This window comes from Orycteropus afer, unplaced genomic scaffold, assembly GCF_000298275.1.
Source record: "Orycteropus afer afer isolate SDZICR_OR568_19922 unplaced genomic scaffold, OryAfe1.0 scaffold00297, whole genome shotgun sequence".
Taxonomy (NCBI): Eukaryota; Metazoa; Chordata; class Mammalia; order Tubulidentata; family Orycteropodidae; genus Orycteropus; species Orycteropus afer.
Window position 1 is genome coordinate 2698311 of NW_006921884.1, and position 24797 is coordinate 2723107.

Consider the following 24797-nt stretch of genomic DNA (forward strand, 5'->3'; position numbering starts at 1 on the left):
AATGTAAACAAGTTTTGAGATTTACAGATAGAAAAATATCAAACTTGATAATATTCATTTTCCTTTCAGTAGGACATCCTGTGTTGTTCTCAATTGAAAATAAACACATTAATAGTTAACAGTTTGACAGCTGTTTTAATTTGGGAGATAAAAGTAAAAAATGTTTTCTTCTCTAGATGATCAAAAATATTAAACTTTCAGACTTTACTTCAACTGTTTCTAGTGGTATATAAGAACAGTCCAAGATGATGTCTTTAAATAATTCTATTACAGAAAAGCTATTTCTAGATAAATACATTTCACAGTACATTTAGTTCAAGATATTTTATTATACCAAAAGCACTTCAGAAAAATAATACTTTCATTGTGATAGCACAGGTTCACTGTGCTATACACGAAGGCATAATAATCATTAGAAAGAATTTTGATCACATAAAAATGATCCATTGATCCATGAAATACTTGGTATAAGTTATTAAAAGTTTTTCAATTTTAAAATTTTGAAACTCTTTTAAATTAAAAAAAAAAAAAAAATCAATCCTTTTTTTTTTTTTTTTAATATAACAAATCTGTATGTATTGAGTTCCCACATGTATCAAGCACTGTACATCAAGGTAATATTCTAATTTATTCAGCATTTAATATCAAAATGACCACAACAAATTTGAGGTATTAAATTATGTTCAAACTCTAAAGCCCTGAATTAAACCCACCATTCCAAACACACACACACACACACACACACACACACACACACACACACCTTATGAATGGCCTAGGAGTACAGAACCAGAGATCTCTGTCATTAATTACAACAATCACCCTTGCAGCTGATATCAGCTGGGATAAGATTCAAACAAATAAACAAGATTCCTGTCTTTATTCTGTCCTTTTGACCTAGCCTTTGAATACTAAAAATGAAATATCAGGAAATGTAATTCATTTACATTTAACTATTTTCCTAAAAAGCATCATGACATATACCTACTCCTTATTAGTCCATACTTGTATTCAAACTCAAAAAATCCCATAACAAGTAGCTTTCAAGTACAATTTTTTATCTTTCAAAAATTGAAATCATATTTTCTTTGTATTAAAAAATGTCTAGAACTATTTGAAGATGTCTGCCAGACATACTGTTGTTGTTGTTACGTGCCATCGAATCGGACCCGACTCATAGCAACCCTCCTTGGGTTTCCCAAGGCAATATCACTACGGAAGTAGACTGCCCCATCTTCCTCCCAAGGAGTGGCTGGTGGGTTTGAACCGCCAGCCTTCTGGTTAGCAGTCCAGTATTAACTGATTAAAATACAAAACCAATAAACCCGAAGTGTTGGAGTTGATTCCGACTCGTGGTGACCGCATATGTGTCAGAACAGAAAGGTGCTCTATGGGGCTTCAGTGGCTGATTTTGTGGAAACAGATCACCAGGCCTTTCTTGCAAGGAGCCTCTGGCTAGGTCTCCAAACACTCATTTAGTAGACAACAGTGTTAATGATTTGCACCAGCCAGGGACTTCAATCAACACACATACTCTATTTATATCCATGTGTAAAACACATGTAATTTACTATTTTAATTATTTCACTTATGCCTAAAAAAGTCTAGAAATGAAAAATTAAAACATATGTGTTTCAAATGGAAGAATATAAAACTTCCTTAACCTATGTGAAAGAGGCAAAAGCGTTTCAAAGATTTATAAAATATTCCATGGGGACTAAGTTTTATCATTTGATCTAAATTCTTTAGTCCTTAAAGGTGATTAAATTACTTTGCTTCTAGAAAGTATAATCAAAACTAGCATGTTTAGTAAAAGGAGATATATACATTGAATAAAATTCTATAGGTAGTACTTTTAAAGAGAGCAGTTAACGACTTTTATCATCCTAGTCCTGAGATTTGCAACACAAATCAAGAATACAAACACATACTTTCAAATTTGTGCTAAAAATTCCAAGAAGTAAAACAGGGAATAGTTTTTTAAATAAAATATTGTAATTGTATAAATGCAACTATAAGTGTAGCTAATAAAATAATAAGTTAACCACTTCTATTAATAGCTCACCTCAAAACAAATAAATATACATGAGAGAATATGCTTTGAGAAGATGTGACTGTACCTATACTGATTTTTTCCTTACTCTTGGCTTTAAATTCAAAGTAGTAGACGATAAAATACAAAATTAAATTACTTTCTTAATCTAGCTTTGATCATACCCAAAGCCATTTATCTAAACCTGGGCCAACTACAGAAATTCAGTGGCCAAATCCTAAAGGTATCCTTTTACCTTACTGTGGAATTTCCCCAGGCTCCATGCTTGTCTGTGAGAATGTTGATAATTTTCTGGATTAGTTGAGTTGCTGTCACATGGTCTCGATATTTAGCTGCTCTTATCAAATGATCACACATCTTTTCATCTTCTCGTTTGTCTGCAGAATACTGGGCACACAGTGACTTCATTGTAAGAAAGGAAAAAAAAAAAAACTTATTAATACCATAAAAATATGGGGAATAAAGTTTAAAATGTATCATGAATTAATCTTCAACATGAATCAAGCCTATCTAATTTTAAAGCTACTTTTATCCCTGTGTTAATGGAACTAAGATTTAGTGATCCACTTTCTCCATACAACATCTATAAGAATTTATTTCTCTGAAGTCAATAAGATATACTCAGAAATGATAAACATTTAAGGAGAAACATGAATAATAAGGAGCCAGTCAAGTAAAGATACAGGGGAGCCGAGCATTACGAGCAGCATAAAGAGTCATCAGTTGCAAAGGACTTGAACCACAGTGAATAAGAGGTATGACTTTGCAGAGGTAGGCAGGAGCTACATCAAGAGACAGGCCCCACACACAGCACTTAATTCAGAAGTACACAGCTATGAAAAGTCCAGGCAAGCAGCAGTGAAGAAATCAAATGGTGCATTGCATTGGGCAAATCTGCTACAAAATACCTCTTTCAAAAAGTGTTAAAAAAGCAAAGATGTCACTTGACTCAAACCATGGTGTGTGTTTTAACATTTTTATTGGGATCTGAGTGAAAGCTTACAGAGCAAATTGGTTTTCCATTCAACAATTCATACACATTTTGTTTCATGACATTGATTGCAACCTCACAATATGACAGCACTCTTCACACTTCCTCTCTGTGATTACCATTTCCATTTATCTTTCCTTCCCATCCCTTTCTGCCTTGTGAGTTTTAATCCTGGGCAAATGCTGCCCATTTGGTCTCATATGGATGATTGTTCTAAGAAATGCATATCTCGCTGGTTTTATTTGTTCACCTTACACGCCTACCAATTGTTTGGCAAGCCATGGTATTTTCAAGCACCTCACATGCATGTGAAAGCTGGACAATGAGTAAGGAAGATTGAAAAATTGATGCATTTGAATAATGATATTGGCAAAAAATATTAAATATACCATGGGAGCTCTGGTGGCGTAGTGCCTAAGGCATTTGACTGCTAACCATAAGGCTGGCGTTTCAAACACACCAGCCACTCCTGGGAAGGAAGGTTGGGCAATCTACTTCCGTAGTGATACCACCTTGGAAACCCAAGGAGGGGTAGCTATGAGTCGGATCTGACCTGATGGCAGTGCATTGTGTTTTGTGTCATGCACTGACAGAAGAACAAACAAATCTGTCTTGGAAGAAGTGCAGTCAGAATGCTCCTTAGAAGCAAAGATGTCGAGACTTCATCTCAGGTACTTTGAACATATTATCAGTAGGGAATAGTCCCTGGAGAAGGACATTGCGCTTGGTAAAGTAGAGGGTCAGTGAGAAAGAGGAAGACCCTTATTGAAATGGAATGACCCAATGACTGCAACAATAGTTTTAAACATAGCAATGACTATGAGTATGGTGAAAGATCATGCAGGACTTCAATCTGTTGAATGCAGGGTTGCTATGAGTCAGAACCAATTTGATGGCACCTAACAACAACAAAATTATGAAAAGGAGTTTAGATATTATTTTAATGCAGTGGGATACCCTCAGAAGTTTTAAGCAGTGGAACGATACAACAGATTTAAATTTTAAAATAACCAATCTAACTGATATTTAGAGACCACATTGTAGATAAATTAAGGAGGGAGGCAAATTATGAGACTATTGCAGAGATTTAAGAAAGAAACAATGGTAACCTGCAATAGTAAACTCAGGTTGTTCTCAACACTTTCAGAAAATGGCAAAAACATTTTGGGATCTTAAACCCTAACTATGCAAAACGGACCAGGATCAACAGAATCATCTGGGAATTTATTAAAAATGAAGAATCTCAGGCTCTAACCTAAAACTATAAAATCAGAAACTGGAATTTATTAGTAAGATCCTCAAGTGATTTATATGTACATTAAAGATTTAAAACTGTTATCTGAGATGTCATTTATGCGAAAAAATCTCAGGATTTTTTAGCAATAATCATATATACCTGAGTTGCTGCTTTCCAAGATGCTTCTATCTTTTCTTCTGGAATTCAGATACTTGAGGTGTCATGTTTATGATACTATACTACCTAGTTAATTCATAGCTTAAAATATGAAAACATAAAAGATGATGTAAATTTGACCCTTTTTTCTGTTCACTGGGTCTATTAGGCTCTGCTCCTTAACCTTCAAATACAAGTTGGCATGTACAGGTGAACATAACCACTGATCCAAAAAAAAAAAAAACCAAAGCCACTTACATTGAGTCAATTCTGACTCATAGTGACCCTATAGGACAGAGATTAGATTGCCCAACCTTCCTTCCCAAGAGTGGCTGGTGGGTTTGAACTGCCAACCTTATGGTCAAGTGAAAGCAGGGGTTGACTAATCACAGCAAGATCAGTCACAGTGCAAAAACAGAAGCCTTCTAAACAGGCAGCAGGAGACTTTCACGGGTAAATGTAAGCTGGAAGTTTGGTTGAAGACACCAGCTAAGAGGAAATAACACATCAAAATGCCTTAGGCACTACACCACCAGAGCTCCCATGGTATATTTAATATTCTTTGCCAATACCATAATTCAAATGCATCAGTTCTTCAGTCTTCCTTACTCAGTGTCCAGCTTTCACATGCATATGAGGCACTTGAAAATACCAAGGCTTGCCAAACAACAGATAGGCATTGTTCTGGTTACCTAGTGCCACTCTGACAAGAAATATACAATTGGGATGGCCTTAACAAATACAAGTTTATTCTTACAATTTGGAGGCTTTAAGTCCAAGTTCAAAATGCCAAGCTCTAGGGGGTGGGTGAGAAAGCCCCTCAACCTTGGGGTCCAGCTCTGCCTCCTGCTCCTGGCCCAATGGAGCTAGAAGCATTTCTTCACTCAGACAGCTGCTTGCTGCTGAGGCCGAGAAGCCCCAAGGTTGACAAGTAAAGAGGCAAAGTCCTGATGTTACCAAACCACACGGCAGGCCATTCCCTTAAGTCCTTTGTAAGTCCCGAGGTTGGCAGAGCATAGCAGGCTGCTGAGCAACGACATGGCTACATGCAGGGTCCAAGTGTGCCATAGGCTAGAGACCATTCCCAAGGCTTCTCCTTAAATACTAGAAGCAGACCACATCCCAAAGCCAGCTACTCAGCTGCTTGTGGTAGATCCCAACAATGGACTTGATTGCCAGTCTCTTCATGGGGAATAACTACCACCAGCTGCCCAGCCACTCAACCAGGCCCAGCCAAGTTGACACACAAATGAAACTACCACAGGCGTATAAGGTGAACAAACTACCTCACAGTATTTCCAATGCTGAAAATCCTTATAGAAGCCGACTGTGTCATCTTTCTCCTATGGAACAGTTGATGGGTTTGAACAGCTGACCTTCTGGCCAGCAGCTGAGTGCTTTACCCACGATGAGACCAAAGCCCCTTACACTGATAGGTAACATGAATTTAATGTTAGAATAAATATTACTAGTTTCTGTATGTGATAAACACTGTGGTTGCCTGCCTATCCTATTGTATATCAGTGTGGAGAGACTGCTAGAACACACTCCCCCAACCTGAGCAGTAAGGAATGGATGGCCCTGATTATTGTAAACCAAATGTGGTAAACCCATTCATATTGAGATACTGGTTTAGGAAAGGAAATTTAAATGGTACAGTAAGAATAAAGTTTGGGATTTTTGTTAGATAGCTCTCCCTTCTCTCAGGGTATAAAAGAACAGGTACAAAACTCCAAGAGTGTTTGAAATTCTCTCTGTATAATGAAGGAATCTATTCTGAGGATGAAGTCAAGAGAATTATAAGAAGTACAGAAAAACAGAGCTTACCACAGACGGAATCATGAACTTAACAGATCAAACAAATACTAAAGGCAATTCTGCCTTTAGACTTTTTAGTTATGAGATTTGATAAACTTTTGTGAATTATACGTCAATATGAGTTGGGTTTTCCAAAAGCAACCCAAATGATGTGGTGTCTGTATTAATGCATAAGAATTCAAATATTTCTCTTAGCATCCACAAAACACTATGCTATAGGCACTTGACTGCTAACCAGAAGGCTGGTGGTTCAAACCCACCAGCCACTCCTCGGAAGGAAGATGGGGCAATCTACTTCCGTAGTGATACTGCCTCGGAAACCCAAGGAGGAGTCGCTATGAGTCGGGTCCGACTCCACGGCACATAACAACAACAACAACATAGTGATCAAAAGCAAAATTAGATAGCCACTGTATTGGATAATCACCATTCCCTCTAGATCAGGAAGTTGTTGTTGTTGTTGTTATGTGCCGTCAAGTCGGACCCAACTCATAGGGTTGCTGAGGCAGTATCACTATGGAAGCAGATTGCCCATCCTTCCTTCCAAGATCAGGAAGAGGGAAGTGGTAATAAAAACATATCACTGACTAAAATATGAAGCTAAAAATCATTTTAAATTAAAAAAAAAAAAAAAAGTGAACAGAAAGTAATAAGAGGTATATGTTAAATACTACGAAGACAGACAGGAAATAGAGTAATTTGAGAAGATGAATTATTCTTAGGTGAGAATAAAGAGAACAATATAAGAAAAGCAAATGAAGAAAAGCATGGATCAAATTTAGTGGAAGCAAAATAGCTTGACCCAAGTACAAAATGTGATCTTCCAAAATGTCACAGCCTTGAAAACCCTACAGAGCAGTTCTACACTGCACACCTGGGAACTCCATGAGTTGGAATCAATGTGATAGCAACCAACAACAACAAATACAATATGCAGACAGAAAACAAAACAGATTGAAGAAATTCTGGAATACAGAATGAAGAAAAAGAAAAGCAATTGGGAATAATAGTATGATTATATGCAGGAAAAAGAAAAACTACATTGGGAGGCAAAATTTTAAACAAAGGATTCATTTTAAATCATTAGATCTGAATGCTCTCTTCTCCAAAATGAGGGAATTATATTAGCTCTAACAATTTGGCAACTGGAAGATTTGAGGCAACCTCTCAGAGCACACTTTATGTATACTGTTGTTGTTGTTGTTGTTATGTGCCATAAAGGCAAACTCCTTTTATGTAAAAACTGGCATGGAAAAAATAAGTTATGATCTAAAAACAAATTCACTGACATCATGTAGATTTTGACTCACAGCGACCCCCTTTGGGTTTCCGAGGCAATAAATCTTTATGTAAGGAGATTGCCCAGTCTTCCTTCCACAGAGTGGCTGGTGGATTTGAACCACCAATCTTCTGGTTGGCAAATAACTGCCTTAAGCACTGTGCCACCAGGGCTCCTTAAGTTATGTTAAGAAGTAGATTAATTTAGAAGAAATTAAAGGCAAAATTTCATATGCTTTAAAGGAAAAAAAATACTGAGCCAAACCAAACATAGAAAAGTTCAAATTTACACACACACACACACACACAATTTGAACAAACAAAAGAATAAAATGACTAGGAAATATTTGAACAGACAATACTGTCAGTGAAAATAACTAGGGTTTGTTCCATTATAACAAAAATATCAACTGATACATGATATTTTCAGAGCTGCAATAAAGAACTAAGAAACAATCTTTAGATTACTTCATATCTAATCCAATCATAATCAAACCAATAGAACAAATGATAGGCATTTGCTCAATTTTTTATATATTCCACATTTCCTCCTGAACTCATAATCTGTCTTTGTGTAAACTCATCTGACAAGAGGAAATTCAAATTATTGATGAGAGTTAGAAAATCATTGGTTTCTGGTCTTCCCCCCAGAAAGCCATATACCTTCACATTAAACAGTACTAAATCAAGAAGGGAGTGCGTCAGGGTTGTATTCTGTCTCCACACTTATTCAATCTATATGCTGAGCAAATAATCCGAGAAGCTGGACTATATGAAGAAAAACGTGGTATCAGGATTGGAGGAAGAATCATTAACAACCTGAGATATGCAGATGATACAACTTTGCTTGCTGAAAGTGAGGATGACTTAAGGCATCTACTGATGAAGGCTGAAGAATACAGTCTGCAGTATGGATTACATCTCAACATAAAGAAAACAAAAATCCTCACAACTGGACCAATGAGCAGCATCACAATCAATGGAGAGAAGATTGAGGTTGTCAAAGAATTCACATTGCTTGGTTCTACAATCGATGCCAATGGAAGCAGCAGTCAGGACATTAGACGACATGTAGCATTGGGAAAGTCAACTGCGAAGGAACTGTTTCAAGTGCTGAGGAGCAAGGATATCTCCTTGAGGACTAAGGTGCGCCTGACACAAGCCATGATATTTCCAATCGCCTGGTACGCATGTGAGAGCTGGACAATGAATAAGGAAGACCGAAGAAGAATTGATGCTTTTGAGTTGTGGTGCTGGCGGAGAATGCTGAAAGTACCATGGACTGCTGAAAGAACTAACAGATCTGTCCTGGAGGAAGTGCAGCCAGAATGCTCCTTGAAAGCAAGAATGACCAGACTTCGTCTCACCTATTTTGGTCATGTTGTAAGAAGGGACCATTCCCTGGAGAAGGATGTCATGCTTGGTAGGGTGGAGGGTCGACGAAAGAGGGGGAGGCCTTCAAGGAGATGGATTGATACGGTGGCTGCGATGATGGGCTCAAGTATAGCAGGGATTGTGGGGCTGGCGCGGGATCGGGCAGTGTTTCATTCTGCTGTCATGGGGTCACTATGAGTCGGAAACGACTCGACGGCACTTAACAACAACAACAACAGAGTACCAAAAAAGAAAGGAGTATCTCATTGTTTCTTTTATTAAAATTGGAATAATCTTAACTTCATCAAATTATATTTTACAAATATAAGCTATTATTTCAAAGTTTGCTTGAAAAGGCATAATTCAAAAAACAGGAGTCCAAGGTAAGCTAAATAGTAAAATGGTTTAAAGTGCTCTTTAATGGATCCGCCCTTACAATTTGAACAGCAACTTCTCATATCTGACATAAAATCTATAGATATAAATCACATTAAAGGGCTATTCTTTCGTGATTATCAATCTCTGTCTCTTTGTGGAACATTAGAGCCATATTTGACCTTAAAACATGATAAAGGGAAATAAAATGAGAATATTTCATAAGGATACGAGAAACTTGCATATAATTTCAAAAATATTTTTATAAGTTACTTTGAACACATTCTTATTAAAAAGCAATAATAAACTCAATGTGACATATTCCAAGTCAAGAACTGAATATATGACTCAACATCAAATACATATTATTTATCAGTGGTGTGTGTCTGTGTGTGTGTGTGTTTGGAAGTTCAGGATAGATACACAAAGAGACCCTGCCTAAAATTTATCAATAAAGCCAGGCTTAAATTTTTTCATAGTGTTTTCTCTTAGACTGAAATACTTTACAGCAATTTTTATATCTTCTTAATTGGAGCAAAAAAAAAAAAACCCACCAAACTCACACCCGTTGAGTTGATTCCAGCTCATGGCAAACCCCACTGAGTTTCCAAGGCTGTAAATTTTTATGGAGGCAGACTGCCTCATTTCTCTTCCAGAGAGTAACTAGTGGGTCTGAACCACCGACCTTTTGGTTAGCAAAAATGCCTTAACCACTACAGCACCAACCAAACCAAATTCACTGCCTTCAAGTCAATTCAACTCATAACGACCCCTCCTTGGGTTTCTGAGGCAGTATCTCTGTGGAAGTAGATTGCCCAGTCTTCCTTCCAAGGAATGGCTGGTGGGTTTGAACCATCAGCCTTCTGCTTAGCAGTCAAATGCCTTAGGCACTACAGGATCCTTTATTTGAGAGAGAAAAAAATCCCACTGTTGTCAAGTCTGAATCATAGCGACCCCCATTGGGTTTCCAAAGTTGTAAATCTTCACAGAAGTAGAATGCCCAGTCTTGCTTCTGCAGTGTTGGTGATGGGTTTGAACCACCAACCTTTTGGTTATTTGAGCAAAGGAGTAAAGAATTCAATGGTAAAACTCTCACCTCCTATACTGAAGGCCCAGATTTGATTCTTGGCCAATGCACTTCAGCATAGCCACCAGCCATGTGTTAGTGTAGTTACTATGTTACTATGACACTGAATAGGTGCCAGGGGAGCTTTCAGACACAGACAGACTAGGAAGAAAGGCCTGGCAATATATTTTCAAAAATTACCAAATAAAAATCCAATAAATAACAATACATCTACTACCAATCATGGGGATGGCACAGGACCAGGCAAGGCAGTATTTCATTCCGTTGTGCACGGAGTACCAGGAGTTACAGGCAACTTGGTGGCACCTAACATAACACCGTATAACCACAAAAATATCTGAATCTAAAAACAGAAAAATAAAATTTTTTGGAAACAATTTAATTTTTTTAATCTGATTACTGCTTTTAAAAAAACTTTAGATTACTGTATAATTAATAAACTAAATATTAAAAAAGTAAACCTGTTATTTAAAGGCAATTCCATAAAAAAATAAAGTAATAACTGAGGGAAAAAAGAATTTAGACTGCTCATTTGTGATTTAAGTGACTATTTTGATTCTTTAAATATAAATGAAGAAATAGAGACAATACCATCTTTAATTTTTCCTTCCAGATGTCATGGTTCTACCTGACTCTACTACCCATCCTTAAAAAATATGTAGAATGAAAGCTCAGAGAGAAGCAAACTTAAAAGTAGATTCCTCTGGTTTCCTCCTGTCATCACTCTGACTAACCTTCTTTGGTGGCCAGGCTTTTTCCTTTCCATTCTAAACTATGAAATATCTGCATTTTCCCAAGGCTTTGTCAAATACCCCTTGGCAATATCATCCATTCCCACATTATTGACTACCATCAATTGAAGATTAGCTTTCAGATCTTCATATCTAGTCCAGTTCTATTCCTAAACTTTTATCCCACACTTCTCTATAGAGGATAATCTCTATTTCCCTAAAAAGCACATGAAATTAAAAATGTATAAAAATGAACTTAAAATCTTCTACACTTGGGATGGTAAGTTTTACCACTTACTGTCATCCATGACTTCTCACTTGCCTTTACTTCATGTTAATTCCAACAAGCCCTCTTAATCACTTTTACTATCACTATTCTTACACAAATCTTTATTAGTTCACAACGCAGTGCTTAAAATAATCTCCCCACTGGTCTTTTATAAAACCTGTTGCCAGCAAGTCAACTATGACTCATAGCAACCCTACATGACAGAAGAGAACTGCCTCACAGGGTTCCGAAGGCTATAATATTTAGGGAAACAGACTGGCACATCTTTCTCCAACAGAGCAGCTGGTGTGTTTGAACAGCTCACATTTGGGGGTTAGCAGCCAAGCACTTAACTACTCTGCAACAAGAATTCTTTGATTTTTATAAATAGTACAAGAACTATCTCTAGAAGAATTTGTTTTCGTATAGCAGGTATACACTGATACTTATATAGTCCACTTCCAAAAAGTAGAAGACTACACAAAATATTTAAAAAATTAGGACCAAATTTGACTAGCCAGAATCACTAGCCTTCTATGTATGGTACATTATCTTTCAACATGCTTGTATATGCATGCTATATTCCAGACACACATGGATTATATACTCTACTATCCAAATAGCCCCAAGGCATTATCAAGGGCAAGGAAATACAATTTTCTTACGAGCTTTTCATTTTAAAGAAGCTTTACAATGGCTATTGAGAGGATGAGATGATTAAAATTTGACAGGTAAACTACAAGAGAAGCAGAAGTGATGAAGAGAATCATATCTAAAAATATGAAGGTCCTCTTGATTCTTTGGCTAAAAAGTGAGTTGTGTATGTGTACAGTGAAAAAAAAATATATATATATATGAAAAATTCTCTGAACTGGAAATTAAACAACTCATCTCTAAACAACAAACAGGGGGAGATAGATGCCATAGGAGGTTCACAAAGGAACTGAGGAATGCCAAAACTACAAAAGCTGAGACAAGGACCTTTCCCTCTGAGACAGAGAGTGAGCCCTCCCTTATAACAGATGCCCTGATTTTGTATAATTTGTATTTCTAGCCTCCTAGACTGTGAGAAAATAAATTTATGTTCTCTTGAGCCACCCATGTGTGGTATTTCTGTTACCATATCACTACGAAATGAAGATATCAAGTATGAAAGGACAGACACTTTGCTACTTACTTATCCTCCAAACTTTAAAATATGGTAGGAAATATAATAAGTAACATTATGAAACTTAATTTCACAACCTAGATTAAATTGACAAATATCTTGAAAGATACAGACTACCAAAACTGAACCAAGAAGAAACAGAACATCTGACACACCTATATTTAGTAAAGAAATTTACCTTTTAATTAAAAATTTTGCCACAAAGAAAACTCAGTCCCAGATGGTGAAATTTGTGAATTTTACAAACATTAAGTATATAATAATACCAATCTTACTGTTCTGTAAGAATTTCCAGGTATATAATACAGCTGACAAGGGACAAAGTTGGAGTCACTTTTTGGCCACAGCCAGCCACCTAAAGGGAGCAAGTAGTTGGACCTGTGGCCTTGGGACCATAGTCACAGGGGACATCAAGCTCAACTGGCATAACATATTACACAAAAACATTGTTCCACATCCTACTTTGGCAAGTAGCGACTAGGATCCTAAAAGCTTGAAAGTGGCCATCTACATGCAACAATGATGGGTCTCTCCTCATCCAGAGCAAAGAAGAATGAAGACAACCAAAGATTCATGGAAACAATTAGTCCAAGTGACTGGTACACCATGCAGTCCTCAGCCTACACGACTATAGGACACAGAAGAACTAGATGGAGCCCAGCTACTACTGTCAACCACTCAGAGGGGGATCACTGTAGGAGATCCTGGATAGAGTGGGAGAACAATGTGGAACAAAACTCAAAATCACAAAAAAAAGACCAGGTTTTGTGGTCTGATAAAGCCTGATGAAAGCACTTAGACTATAGCCCCTAGTTGCCCTTCAGGTATGGAATTGAACCCACTCCTGTGGCTTCCAGCTGAACAAAGATGCATTACTTAGATAGAGTTGTTGGAGAGGACAATCATGGGAGAATAGAAGGGCTGTGTATGCACAGGGAGAGAGCTCAAGGGGCAGGAGTGCATGAAGGAAGGACACGGGAAGAGGTAACTATGGGAGGAAGTGGAAGGGGAGCTGTTACATTGTGGTAAATCGTAATCAATGTCATGATACAAAGTGTATGTGAGCTGCTGGTAGAAAGGGAGTTTGCTGTAAAAACTTTCACCCAAATCACAGCTAGGAAAAAAAAAAGAAAGGAGTAATACCAATTTTAGGCCTTCCAGTAGGAGAACGGAATAAGAAGACAAGGTACAGAGAACCTCTTCAACAAAGAAAAGAGAAACCAACTGACAGAGATACAGAAGATAATCCAGGAGCCCTGGGCTTTGAAGAGAAGGATGGAAAAGTGGAATAAACATCAAATAGTAGAAGAACCTGAAAGAAAACAGTGAATTAAGGAAAAATAAAAAACATAGCTGTAGTCTATCATCTATCCTGACAGCATGGACAGTTAGAATATTTACAAGTGGTGTTAGGACCTTAGAATTAACTTAAAACTTGCCCTGCTCACCAATGCTTACATAGACAAGTGCACAGGCGGTTGATGACTAAAAAAAAAAAAAAAAAACAGTAAAGAAGGAGACAACCTGAGCCATGGACTTTCGGCTGTCCAGAAGGCACAGCCATTTTTAATGTTCACAGGCAGCAGCCATTTTGATGATTCAAAATGACAGAGTTCTCATTGTGATTCCACGGACATAATGGAGACCGACAACTAGAAAGGTGTGTTATTCTGTTGTTACTCATATACCCCACACCCCCTCAGTGAACAGAGATGGGGCCATCTCTCACCTCCACCTACATTTTGGGCCAGCAGAAATTCCATCCCATTCTCTGTGCTCTGATGGAGCCTCGATGCCCTACCCCACCCCACCTCCATATTTCTATTTTTTCTTTTTTGTTTCTTTAAAAATTATTCTCTCCCCCTCCTTTTTTTCATTTTTACTCTTTTGGTTTCCCTTCCCAGGTTCCAGTAGTTTGGGATTTTTTTTTTTTTCTTCCTTTTTCCTGATGGCCACTTTTTCCTTCTTGTGGTTTTTGACATCCTGTGTGTTTCTTTTTAAATTTTTTCCATTTTTCTCCCCATTATTCTCTTACTCTAGCTCTTTTTTATTATCCCCCTCCCCCAGATATTGTGGGTATTTTTTTTTCCCTTTTACTATTTGTATTTCTTTTGTGCTTTTAAAGTATTTCTTTAAATATTTCTTACTTTTTTCTCCTCATTTTTACTTTTCTGGTGGTTTTTTGATTGTTGTTTTTGTCTGAGTGGGAGACAGCAACCATGCCCATAGAAGCAAACCATATATGAACTTATGAACTTCCTGAAGCCCCACCTACTGAGTGAGGACCACCACTTGCTTCTGTACCAAATGACCAATGATACATGACCACCAATAAGATCCTGACTCATCCCTAACTGCTCTTCACAAACAGCTAATAGAGATCTGTGCAGCTACTCTCATTCTCTATCACACCCACCAGGAGACAGGTGGTTAGTGCATAAGTACTGCCAACTACCGAATAGAAGAGCACAGTACCCTGCTTACTCAGATACATCAAAACAAAACAAAGAAAATGAAAATCATGGGTGAATTACTGCAGCATACAATCACCAATTAAATATAAATACAACAATATCACAATGTCTCAGAGACAACAGAACATCACAACACACACAAAAAAGCAAGATAAAGCAGTATAAAAAAGGGAGCAGGATACAGGCACAGAACACATCCCTGAGGAAGAAACAACACTGGCACTCCCAAATAAGGAAATCAAAAGAATTACATTTAGGTACCTTCAACACTCGGAAGGAAGGTTGGGCAATCCTACTTCCGTAGTGATACCGCCTCGGAAACCCAAGGAGGGGTTGCTATGAGTCGGGGCCGACTCGACGGCACATAACAACAACAACAACAACAACCTTCAACACACTGAGACACAGATCAAGGAAAAAAAATGACAAAATTAAGGAAACCACAAACAAAACCCTAGAACAATTTCGGAAGACAATACAAGAATAAAATGACAAAATAAATGAAAAAATTAGAAATAATACAAAATCTACAGAAGGACATTCAGAAGATTAACACTAAATTTTCAGAAATAGATTAACACATGGAATGGGCAAGGGAATAGAATCAAATTAACGGAAGGCAGAATTAGTGAGACTGAAGACAAATACCTCGATACTTCTTTTGAAAGGACTCAATCAGAAAAAAAAAAAAAAAACATTAAAACAAAATGAAGAATCCCACAGAGGAGCTGGTGGACTCAAACCACCAAACCTGCAGTTTGCAGTTGAGCCCTTAACTGTCATGCCATCAGAGCTCCTTGTATTTTATACCTACTGCCAGTATTTTCACCACCCCTTTATTTAACTTACATATTTACCTGTTTATAAAACCAAACACATACTTACTGGGAGTTCCAGTAAGATGCCAGAATAGGCAGACAAACTACACAGACCCTCTTCAACAAAGAGGAACCAATTAATACAGATACAGGAGATAATCCTGGAGCCCTGAGTTTTGAAAGGAACAATATAGAAGTAGACTAAACTCCAATTAGTAGAAGAACCTGTGTGAAAATACCGATAAAAGAGACATACGGAGCTGCGGACTTTCCATGATCTTGACGGTACAGACAGGCTGAATATTGCCAAGTGGTGTTAGGACCTAAATTAATCTAAAACTCAGTCCTGCTAGGCAGGGGCTGCAAAAAGGACTGTACTGGTGGTGGGTAAATAAAAGGGGAAGCAGCGAAGAGGGAGATGGGCTGAGCTGTGGACTTTTGGCTGTCCGGAAGGCACAGCCCTGTTGAATGCTTACAGGCAGTTCTGTCATTTTGGATCATTAAAGAGACAATGTTCTTTCAGATTCCAGGAACCTAAGAATAGGTGCCCCCTGCTGGGACCACAGGGTATACTGGACACTCAGGATTGGAAAAGTGCAATATTCCCCTTCTTCCTCTTATACCCTATAACCTCTTAGTGAATGGAGTTGTGGCCATCCCCCACTCCCACCCCCCCTTTTGGCCCAGCAGGAATTCCATCCTGGTCTTTGTGCTCTGACAGAGCCTGGGCGCCCTGCTGGCCCAGATTTTTTTTTTTTTTAAGTTTGTTTGTTTCTGTCTGTTTTAAAATTATTATTATATATTTTTTATCCTTTTTATTATTATTCTTTCTTCTTCCCTTCATAGGTTCTGTTTTTCAGCTTTTTCTCTCCTCTTTTCCAGGCTCCCATTCTACTCTTTCTTGTGGTTTTCCCAATTCTTTCTTTTTCTTTTTGCATTTTTCCCATTTTTTTTCTTTGTTTTTCTCTTACCCTACCTCTTTTCTCTTATTCTCCCCCTCCAGAGATACAGCAGGTTTTTCCCATAATTTTTCTATTCATATATCCTTAGGCTTTTTAAAATATTTCTTTAACTATTTTCTCTCATTTATTGCCTTTCCACTTTTTTTTTTTTTTTTTTTTTTCCTGTTTTCTTCTTTGGTGATTGCTCCTGTTGTTTATGCAATGTGTGCTTTTTTTCCCTCTTGGTTTTACTTTTTTGATGGTTTCTGAATTGTTATTTTTGTCTAATGGAGTGGGAGACAACAGCCATGCTCATATGACCCAACCACACCTGCACCTCCTGCAGCTCCACTTAGTGAGAGCCAGTACTTCCTTCTGCACCACCAAGAAAAGCCTGACTCACCCTTAACTGCTTTTCACAAACAGTTAACAGAGATCTGTGCAGCAACTCTCATTCTCTATCACACCTACCAGGAAACAGGTGGTAACTGCAAAAGTGCTGCCCACTACCAAACAGAGTAGCACAGTACCCTTTTTATTCAGCTACATCCAAACAACACAAAGAAAAGGAAAATCCTGGGTGCATCGTTCCAACATACAATCACTAAATATAAAGACAACAATATCACAATACCTCAGAGACAAAAGACCATCACAGTCCACACAAAGAAGCAAGATAAAGTGTAGAAACAAGAGAGAAGGATACAAAGCCAGAAAACATCCCTGAGGAAGCAGGAGCATTGGAACTCCCTGATAAGGAATTCCAAACAATTATATTCAGGTACCTTCAATGGACTGAGAGACAGATCAAGGAAAACACTGACAAAATTAAGGAAAACACAGACAAAATTCTAGAACAATTTTGGAAGAAAATACAAGAACAAAATGACAAAATAAATGAAAAATGAGAAATAACACAAAATCTATTGATAGAAATCCAAGAGATTAATACTAAATGTTTATAAATAGATAACACATAGAAAGGGTAAAGGAGTAGAATCAAATCAATGGAAGACAGAATTAATGAGACTGAAGACAAATATCTGAATACTTCTTTGAAAAGGGATCAGTAAGAAAAAAGATCAAAACAAAATGAAGAAAGTCTAAGGTCCACATGGGATACCATCAAAAGTAATAACCTACATGCAATTGGAATTCCAGAACAGGAAGAGAAAAAGAAAACCAATGAGAAAATGGCCCAAGATTTGTTGGAAGAGAACTTCCCAATATGATGAAAGCCTAGAATATATTCATTCAGGAAGTCCAATGAATCCCAAACAGGATAGACCACAAAAGAAAATCACCAAGACATATCATCAAATTCACCAAAACCAAAGACAAAGAATGAATCCTGAAAGGAGCATGGGAAGAATGAAAAGTTACCTACAGAGGTCAACCAATAAGACTAAGTAAGATCTGACTTCTCAGCAGAAACCATGCAAGCGGGAAGGAAATGGGATGGTATATATAAAATCCATAAAGAAAAAAAATTCCCAACCAAAAATTATATACCCAAGAAAATTATCCCTCAATTATGATCATGATCAGATAAGCAAAAATTAAGGTAATTTATTAAAACCAGATGAACATTATAAGAGATACTAAAGGGAGTCCTTTAAACAGAGAACCAGTAAGAGCAAACAATAACCAACCAGTAATACAAATGATGGCATAACCCAGATCAATCCATTTAGGGAAGTATCCAAAATAAAATACGCTTACAAGATTGTAAACAGGGAACCAGAGACATCAATTGGCAAGTGAGGACAACTATAAACCAAAAAGAGAGGAAAAATAATGTAGTTACACAACTTCTAAATGGTGAGGAAGTCAAAAGAGTCGCAAGATAGAATGCAGTGTTCCAAACTCAGCAATAAAATTATAAATCACAGGGTAACCTCAAAAAAAAAATGATAAACATTCACATCAAAATAAAAAACAGATCAAGCACAAATATTTAGCAAATACTAAAACAACAGCAACAAAGGAAATGATAACACAATTCATAAGAAAAATGAACTCGGCACAGAAAATTATATGGAACAGAGAAACCAGGAACACCATGAAAAAACACATAACAAAATGACAGCAACCAATTCATACTTGTTGATAATTACACTGAATGTCAATGGATTAAATATATCACTCAAGAGATGCAGAGTTGCAGAGTAGATAAGAAATCATAGTCCATCAGTATGCTATCTATAAGAAATACACCTTAGACACAAAGACAAAATAGACCAAAAAGTAAAGGTTAAGAAAAGATGTATCAACCAAATGATTATCCTGAAAGAGCCGGAGTGGAAATATTACTTTCTAAAAAAACTGACTTTAACACAAAAGTACCAAAAGAGACAAGAAAGGGTATTATACAATATTAAAGGATCAATAGAACACGAGGACATAATGATAATAAATATGTATGGATCCAATCAAAGAGACCCAAAATACATAAATCAGACATTTACAGAATTGAAAAGACAAATAGATGACTCCACAGTCATAGCAGGAGACTTTAATACACTGCTTTCAACCAAAGATAGAAGAACTGGAAAGAAACTCAACGAACATGCAGAAGAACTAAACAATATAGTCAACCAAATTGACCTTACGAATATCTACAGAGGACTTCATTCAACAACAGCACAATATACATTCTTTTCTAGTGCACATGGAACATCTTCCATGACAGACCATATGTTAGGTCATTAAGCAAGCTTTAATTAACTTAAAAACATTGATATACTGCACAGCGTCTTCTCAGATCACCCCATCAAACCTCACTGCCATTGAGTCAGATCTCAATCATAGTGACCCCTCCCTTGGGTTTCTGAGGCAGTACCACTGCGGAAATAGATTGCCCAATCCTCCCTCTGAGGAGTGGCTGGTGAGTTTGAACCGAGACCCTTCTGGTTACCAGTAAAAGGCCTTCAGTACTACAGAATGAGAACTCCCTCTCAGATCACAATGTTACAAAATTAGAAATCAAAAATAGGAAGATCAACAGAAAAGGAGTTAACACATAAAAAGTGAACAACACTCACCTTAAGAATGACTGAGTAATAGAAGAAATAAAAATGAAATTTAAAAATCCCTTGAATCAAATGAGAATGAAAACATACCAAAATCTTTGGGACACAGCAATAGCCAGTGATCAGAGGACAATTTATAGCAACAAATGTACACATCAAAAAAGAACAAAGAGCCAAAATCAACACTTTAAGCCAACATCTCCAACAATCAGAAAAAGAACAGCAAGAAGAGCATACAGTAACCAGAAGAAAGGAAATAATAAACATTCAAGTAGAAATCAATGAAACAGAAAATACAAAGACAATAGAAAAAAAATCAACAAGACTAGAAATTGGTTTTTTGAAAAGATTAATAAAGTTGACAAACCAATAGTGAATTTAACAAAGGAAAAGAGGAAGAGAAAACAAGTAACATGAATAGGAAATGAAACTAGTGAAATCACAAAAGAACCAACTGAAATAAAAAAGGATATCAGGATACTATGAAGAACTGTACTCCAACAAATTAGAAAATCTGGAAGAAATCGAGAGATTTCTAGAAACACACCACTTACCTATACTAACACAGACTGAGATGGAAGGGTTCAACAGATAAATAACAAAAGAAGAAATTGAACAGGCCATAAAAAAATTATCAACAAAAAAAAGTCCTGGCCCAGACATTTTCCCAGAGAATTCAACCAAAGATTCAGAAAAGAACTGACACTAATCCTACTTAAACTATTCTAAAATATACAAAAGGATGGAAGCTTGTCAAATTCACTTTATGAAAGAAGCATAACCTTGATATCAAAACCAGGCAAACACATCACTCAAAAGGAAAACTACAGACCAGTATCACTCATGAATAATGATGCAAAACTCTACAACAAAATCCTAGCTAACAGACTCCAACAACATATCAAAAAAATAATACATTATGACCAAGTGGGGTTCATATCAAGTATGCAAAGATGGCTGAACATTAGAAAAAAAAAATCAATGTCATCCACCACATAAATAAAACAAGGAAAAGAATCACATGATCCATGTGAAAAGGCATTTGATAAAATCCAACTCCCATTTATGATCAAAACTCTCAACAAAATAGTAATAGAAGGAACATTCCTCAACATAAAGGGCATCTATGCAAAACCAACAGCCAACGTTATTCTCAATGGAGAGAGACTGAAACCATTCCCCTTGCAAACAGACACCAGGCAAGGATGCCCTCTATCACCTCTTCTATTCAACATTGTCTTGGAAGTCCTACTCAGGGTAATTAGGCAAGAAAGAGAATTCGAAGGCATCCAAATTGGTAAAGAAGAAGTCAAACTATCCGTATTTGCTGATGAAATGATCCTATACCTTAAAAACCCAAGAGACTAAGTCAAAAAAATTACTGGACCTAATTGACAGACTTACCATTATGTCATGATAAAAGATCAACATCCAAAAATCAGTTGGATTCATCTACCATGGCAGAGATTAGTGAAAAAGATATAAAGAAATCAATACCATTTACAATAGTTACCAAAAAAATGAAATACTTGGGAATAAACCTTACCAGGGACACAAAAGACTTATACAAAGAAAACTACAAAAGACTACTTCAAGAAACCATATGAGATCTACATAAATAGAAGAACATACCATGCTCGTGGATAGGAAGATTGAAATTAGGAAAATATCAATTCTACTCCCAGCAATCTATACATACAATGCAATCCCAATCCAGAACCCATCAATATTCCTTAAGGATATGAAAAAAAAAAAAATCACTAACTTTATATGGAAAGGAAAGAGACCTCAGAAAAGCAAAGCACTGTTGAAGAAGAACAACAAAGTGAGAAGTCTCACACTCCCAAATCTCAAAACCCACTATAGCCACAGTAGACAAAACTGTCTGGTATTGGTATAATGACAGACACATAGACCAATGGAATAAAATAGAGAACTCAGAAATAGATCCATAGACCAATGGTCAGCTGATCTTTGACAAAGAGCTGAAATCAATTAAATGGGGAAGAGATTGTATGTTTAAGAAACAGTGCTGGCAAAACTGGATATCCGTTTGCAGAAAAATGAAACAAAATCTGCACCTCACATCATAAACAAAAACTAACTCCAGATGGATCAAAGACTTAAATGTGGAACCTAAAACTATGAAGTTTCTCCAGGAAAAACTAGGAGCAAATTTAAGGCATAAATAGACGATCAAGAATAATCCAAAATGCACAAACAGCAGAAAAGAAACTAGATGAATGGGACCTTCCCAAAATTAAATTTTTATGTGCCTCAAAAACTTCTATGAAAGACTAAAAAGAGAACCTAGAGACTGGGAAAAATATTTGGCAATGACATATCTGACAAGGGACTTATCTCTAAAATTTATAGAAAACTCTAACACCTCAACAACAAAAAGACAAATAACCCAATTAAAAACATGGTCAGAAGATACAAATAGACACTTTAACAAAGAAGATATTCAGGTTGCCAACAAACACATGAAAAAACGTTCATAATCATTAGCCATTAGAGAGATGCAAATTAAAACAAAAATGAGATACCATCTTGCCCCACCACTAGTAGTAAAGTTCAGAAAGGCAGAAAATACAAATGCTGGTAAGGATGTGTAGAGATTGGGACTATCATACGCTGATGGTGGGACTGTAAAATGATATAACCACTGTGGAAAGCAGTATGGTGATTCCTTAAAAAGGTGGAATTAGATATACAATTTGACCCAAGCATTCCATTACTAGGTATATATCCTAAAGAAGTGAGAGCCAGGACAAGAACAGATATATGCACACCCATGTTCAACGCAGCACTATTTACAATAGCCAAAAGATGGAAACAACCTAGGTATCCATCAACAGAAGAATGGATAAACAAACTATGGTACATACACGCAATGGAATACTATGCAATCCTCAAGAATAAAGTAGAATTTGCAAAACACCACATAACATGTTTGAACTTGGAGGACATTATGCAAAATGAAATAAGTCAATCACAGAAGGACAAATATTGTATTAATCCATTATTGTAAAAAGTCATGGAAAGGTTTATATATAGAAGGTTACCAGGGGTGGGAGGAGAGAGGGGGGAACACTGCTAGATAAGTAGAGGCAAGTATCAATTTGGGTGAAAAGAAGCGCATTGTAACAAATATGAGTGATCAACATGCATTATTGAGGAAGAGGAAGATATAGAGAAGTACATGGAAAGTACAGACAATAAAGATGAACAATATAGTACTGCGCTGCCAGTGATGGTGAACACTGATATACAGGTCAATAGATGGGTGGACAGGCTGAAAAACTATTTATGTCTATGCAGGTGATAGTGTGCCCATGACCATGTATATTGAGTTGGCAAACAGTGTTTCTAAAGTGTTGTATGTTCTTTAAGAATTTCCAGGTATATAGTAGAGGTAACAAGGGACAAAGTTGTAGTTACTTTTTGGCCACAGCCAGCTGCCGGGAGAGAACAAGTATTTGGACCTGTGGGCTTGGGACTATGGTCACAGGGGACATCAAGCTCAATCGGCATAACATAGTACAAAAAAACATTGCTCCACATCCTACTTTGGCAAGTAGTGACTGAGATCTTAAAGCTTACAAGTACCCATCATGCAACAATGGGTCTCTCCTTATTCAGAGCAAAGAAAAATGAAAAAAAAAAAAAAAAAAGACTCATGGATACAATTAGTTCAAGGGACTGGTAAACCATGAGATTGTCAGCCTATATGACTATGAGACCAGAAGAACTAGATGTTGCCCAGCTACCACTGTCAACCACTCAGAGGGGCATCTATGTAGGAGGTCCTGGATAAAGTGGGATATCAATGTGGAACAAAACTGAAAATAATTAGAGAAAAACAAGGGACCAGGTTTCCTAGTCTGATAGAGCCTGGTGGTCCTGCTGAGACTACGGCCCCTAGCTGCTGTTCAGGTCTGGAACTGAACCCATTCCTGTAGCTTCCAGCCAAAGAAAAGAGAGGCAAATGAACTGAATATTTATATTAGGTAAATATACTCCTTGGAGAAATCAATCCTGGGAGAAAAGAAGGGCTGTGTATGCATAGGCAGACAGCCCAGGCAGAGGATTGCATGGGAAGGAAGGACACAGGGAATAGGTAACTATGCTGAGGAAGTAGGAAGAGAGCTGTTGTACTGTGGAAAACTACAGTCAATGTCATGAGACAAAGTGTATTTGAGCTGCTGTATGGAAAATGAATCTGTGCTGTAAACTTTCACCCAAATCACAATAAAAATAAAAAAATAAAGCCTAAAATTCATGTGAGATAGCAGCAAGAGGAATAACTTTTGTGTAATCGGAATTCCTGAATAGGAAGAGAACAAGAAAACCACTGAGAAAATTGTCCAAGATCTGCTGGATCCAACATATGTTGGATGAAAGATTAGAATATATCCATTCAAGAAGTCCAACAAACTCCAAACATGATAGATCACAAAAGAAAATCACCAAAACATATCATCATCAAATTCACCAAAACCAAAGACAAAGAAAGAATCCTGAAAGCAGCACGGGAAAAATGAAAAGATACCTACAAAGGGCAACCAATAAGACTAAGCTCAGATTTCTTGGCAGAAACCATATGGGCATGTAGGCAACTGGATGGAGAATATAAAACCCTGAAAGAACAAAATTCCCATCCAGGAATTACATACCCAGCAAAACTATCCCTAAAGTAAGACGGTGATATTAGATTTCCAGATAATCAGATATTAAAGGAATTTGGCAGTGATTATGAAGGCACAGACAGCTTGGATATTGCCAAGGGGTGTTTGTTCTTGTTGTTGTTATGTGCCATGGGTTGGTAGGACCTAAGGGGTGGTTGTTGTTGTTGTTGTTATGTGCTGTCGAGTCAAACCCGACTCATAGCGACCCTCCTTGGGTTTCCGAGGCAGTATCACTACGGAAGTAGGATTGCCCAACCTTCCTTCCAAGGAGTGGCTGGTGGGTTTGAACCGCCAGCCGTCTGGTT

General features: G+C 37.1%; 1 protein-coding gene across 1 annotated transcript in view; it reads right to left on the reverse strand.

Annotated features, from left to right (window-relative positions):
* The window catches only part of LRBA (LPS responsive beige-like anchor protein), a 1065192-nt gene that overhangs the window by 497981 nt on the left and 542414 nt on the right, over nt 1-24797 (reverse strand). Inside the window, 1 exon segment of the mRNA XM_042782393.1 lies at nt 2289-2455. Coding sequence (XP_042638327.1) covers nt 2289-2455 — 167 coding nt within the window.